The 4,041-nt window shown below is 64.9% G+C and overlaps 1 protein-coding gene across 1 annotated transcript; it reads left to right on the forward strand.

Moving 5' to 3' along the window:
- The first annotated feature begins 1,011 nt into the window (after nucleotides 1–1,011).
- FOXB2 (forkhead box B2) lies at nucleotides 1,012–2,031 on the forward strand. Its single transcript, XM_042877546.1, has one exon. The coding sequence runs from the start codon at nucleotides 1,012–1,014 to the stop codon at nucleotides 2,029–2,031; it is 1,020 nt and encodes a 339-aa protein (XP_042733480.1).
- The last annotated feature ends 2,010 nt before the right edge of the window (nucleotides 2,032–4,041 follow it).

Genomic DNA, 4,041 nt, shown 5'->3' on the forward strand with positions numbered 1-4,041 from the left:
TTCTGCGCCCTTCTCTCCGTTTGTGCTGGGCTTCCCATAGCCTCTTAAACTCAATGAACAGAATGCCCAAAAATTACCACGAAAGGTCCCCGCTTCTGTGGTTCCAAAGGCCACCTTAGCGCCCGCCCCTCGGATGCGCCGCGGCAGGGGGAGGCCTCCACCTCTCCCCCTTCCCGGCGCTGCGGAGCCGCCCAGGGGGCAGCTGAGGCCGTGCGGAGCGTTAGCTGGTGAAAAGGGGCTGCGGGGGGCAGAGGAGGGGAGACCCCGGCTCGAGCCGCCCCTCCCAGCCCCGTGTTGTGAAAGCGGATCTCGCCCTCGCGTGGCGTTTCCTCGCCCCCCTGCGCCCCGCTGAGGAAGTGTGAGAGGGGACCGGGGAGCCTTTTCCCGCTCCCGTTCCGCCAGACGCCAAGTCCCTGAGCCGCTGTCATGTGATAGAGAGAGAGCAGGAGCCGCGGGGGTCTCCCGGCTCGGGCAGCATTACAAAACCGCGCTCCGCGCGCAGCCCCGACACAGCCTCGACCGCGGCCGCCCCGCTCGCCTCCCACCCGCCGCCGTCAGCGCTCGCCTCTGCCGCAAACTTTTTCTGGGGACGCCGGACTGAGCGGTGAGAGGGGCGTTCCGAGTTCCTTCCTCCCGCCTCTGCAGAGACCCGGGGTCATTTCGTATTCCCTAGTCCTCGGTGCGTGCGGGGCAACGACTCCAGCGGAGAGCGGGGCAGCGGTGACGCCCGAGCGAGCCGGCGGCCGCCCAGAGCAGAAGGGGGACACCCGCGAGGGCCAGGAAAAGCCCCAGACCCGCGCCCCCACGGCCCAGCAGTCCGGGAACGGGGCGAGGCCGCCCGAGGGAGCTGAGCGCTGATCTCGCGGAGCAGCCGCGGTCGCGCGCGGTCCGTGCGGGCGACTCCCACGATGTAGAGGCGGCGGCGGGACAGGGCAGCGCCGGACACAGTGTCCCCATCCCGCCGTGCGGCACCGGGGCCAGCGGCCGGGAAAGAACGGCTGCGGGGCGGCGATGCCCAGGCCGGGGAAGAGCTCGTACAGCGACCAGAAGCCGCCCTACTCCTACATCTCGCTGACGGCCATGGCCATCCAGCACTCGGCCGAGAAGATGCTGCCCCTGAGCGACATCTACAAGTTCATCATGGAGCGCTTCCCCTACTACCGGGAGCACACGCAGCGCTGGCAGAACTCGCTCCGCCACAACCTCTCCTTCAACGACTGTTTCATCAAGATCCCGCGCCGCCCCGACCAGCCGGGCAAGGGCAGCTTCTGGGCGCTGCACCCCGACTGCGGGGACATGTTCGAGAACGGCAGCTTCCTCCGCCGCCGCAAGCGCTTCAAGGTCCTGCGGCCCGAGCACCACCTGCCCGGCGGCGGCGGCGGAGGCGGCGGCGGAGCGGGCGGCGCGGCGAGCGGAGGTCCCGGGAAGCCGCCGGCGCCCGGGGGCCCGCACATGGCTCACTACTTCCACCCGCACCCGCCGCCGCCGCCGCCGCCCCCTGGCAAGGTGCCGGGGCTGGGGGGCCCCGACGCGGCCGTGGCCGCCGCCGCCGCCGCCGCCGCCGTGGGGAGGCTGCCGCAGTTCTCGCCCTACGGCGGCAGCCAGCCCTCGGGCTTCAAGCATCCCTTCGCCATCGAGAACATCATCGGCAGAGATTACAAGGGCGTGCTGCAGGCCGGCGGGCTGCCGCTGGCCTCGGTGATGCACCACCTGGGCTACCCGGTGCCCAGCGGTATGGTCGGCTCCGTGTGGCCCCACGTCGGGGTGATGGACCCCGTGTCCGGCGTGCCCGTGTCCCCCGACTACGGACCCTTCGGGGTGCCCATGAAGGCGCTCTGCCATCCGCCGGCGCAGACCATGCCCGCCGTGCCAGTGCCCATCAAGCCGGCTCCCGCCCTGCCCACGCTGACGGTCGCCGCCTCGCAGCTCTGCCCCGCCGCCTCCCCGGCCTCCGCCGCGCTCCTGGAGCAGGCGGCGGGCGCCGCCCCCGAGGGCAAGGGCTCTCTGCACTCCGTACTGGTTCACTCCTAAGGGCCGGGGCCGGGGGCACGGCGGCTCCCGGGACGGAGACGCGGGGAACACGCGGGGCCCAGTGCCCCTCGCCCTGCGGTGTCTGTGTTTGTGTTGTGTGCAATCAGACTTTATATGAGCCAGGTCGCAGGTAAGAGCTTTTATCGTCGTTGCATATCTTTAGTGACGGGGAGGTGATGCGGAAAGTCAGGGTCGGGCCGCGCAGGAAGGATTCGGGGCTGCCGGGGCTCCTGTCGGAGTTTCCCCTACGGACTCGGGGTCTGCCGGACAGCGGGACGGGAGCAGCGGACAGGCGAAGCCGCCCCTGCGCTCTGTTCTTCCCCGCTCCGTCCCCAGCTCTGCCTCCAGCAGCGCCCGCTCCGCGGCGTGGGGGTCCCGTTCCGAGGGAGGCGGCCGACACGCGGGTATCGCCGCGGGGCCGCGGGGAGCGAAGTGCTCTCCGTTTGACGAGTGAGCTCTGAGCTGCTCAATTAATTAGTGGGGATTTAAATGACAACGGCGCTGACGTCGGAGGGCCCTTTTAGCTATCGGCTGCTCGTTCTTCCCCTCATCTCAGTGTGTTCTTCCACACTCCATCTCAGTGAGGGTCGTTCCCGGGGAGGGACAGCAGTGCGACCTCCCTGGCCGTACCCGATCCTCCTTAGAATGAAACCAGCCCCGCCATTCACAGTTCGCGTGTGCTTGTCTCATCAACCCTCGCCGCTCACGGACACCACTGTTCTGTGTGTGTCGCTTGGCGTTTCCTCAACGTGAGCGTGAACGCTAAAACCTGTTGGGTGGGAAAAGAAATAATGAGAAAAAGAAAATAATGAAAAATTCTTCGGGAAAAGCACTTTAGTGAAAACAATCTTCCGACAGAGGCGAGGTCCGTGCCGAGCAGGGGGGTCAGAATCCGGAGAGCCGCTGATGAGTGCTGGCTACTTTGGTAGCGACTGCTGCCCTCCCTGCTGTACCCCAGTGCTCATTAAACACACCTATCCATTTGCTTCTGCTGGTGCTATTCACCGCAGTGTTTGCTTTTTACGCCGGGTGAGGGACGTGCGCTTGCAGCGCACGTTCCTTTCGCCCCAGACAGATTAGACGACCCAAACGTTCCCTCGGCGATAGATACGGAAGGGAATAGATGGAACCCCCTCAGAGCCCGCGGCTTTCTCCGGGCTCGGGTCTCAGTCGCTGCCCAGGACGTCCCCGCCTCGCGCGCGACAGCCCCTGTGTGGCAGTTCCCTCCCCCGCGTTGGGCTCATCCTTCCCGGTCCCCAGCGCAGGAACTCATTGGGAAAAGCAGACGTGTATCCCGGAGAGCCCTGCGCTCAGTGCTGGCTCCGGATGTTCCGCGGAGATCGCAGGGTGCCGGTGGGGGCAGCTCAGAATCACCCCCGGAGATGGAAAGCACCACTGGTGATGCAGCTGCGGTTTATCGAGGCAGTGCTGCGCGTTAATGTTGTTAACGAGTCACAGGTCGGTACGGCTTTTCAGAAGTTGGATTGTCAGGGCAATTGCCGCAGAAGTTTTGCAGCCAGATAAACCGAGCAAAAGAAATTATGAAGGAAAAAAAATATATATATACAAAGTGTTCCACGTTTTCTTTACCCCGCTGTCTTCCATTTTAGGCAAGAAAAACCGAGACGGTATTTCTGCTGCTAAAAAGTCGTTGCTTATAAAGAAAGCAGTCTCCCAAATAAATCACGAGTTGCACTAATTTCGCATGGCTCGGTACGCTTATGTATGTCCCACCGCCCTCGGCGCTCCGAAGCACCTCTAGGAAGGAAGATTTCCCCTGAGAAAGGTGTCAGGGGCGAGAGAGATGGGAAAACCGGAGCGCGGGTCTCAGCGATCCCCCTAGGAACAAACGAGACGCTTCTAGAGAGCCTGGAAGATTCTGGGCAATGTGCTAAGTTGAATAGGGGAAAACTTTATTTAGCTGCAGGAGAATGATCTGGGAAGCGGCGGGTGGGCAGCAGGACCCAGCGGGGCACACGGGGGAGAGCGGGGTCCGGCGGCGGGCGGGGG

This window comes from Lagopus leucura, unplaced genomic scaffold (genome assembly GCF_019238085.1).
Source record: "Lagopus leucura isolate 7727_CA_CO unplaced genomic scaffold, USGS_WTPT01 Super-Scaffold_100018, whole genome shotgun sequence".
NCBI lineage: Eukaryota > Metazoa > Chordata > Aves > Galliformes > Phasianidae > Lagopus > Lagopus leucura.

Bases quoted from the DNA above. Each gene is read 5' to 3' on its own strand.
- FOXB2 (XM_042877546.1), top strand. From the start codon at position 1,012: ATGCCCAGGCCGGGGAAGAGCTCGTACAGCGACCAGAAGCCGCCCTAC.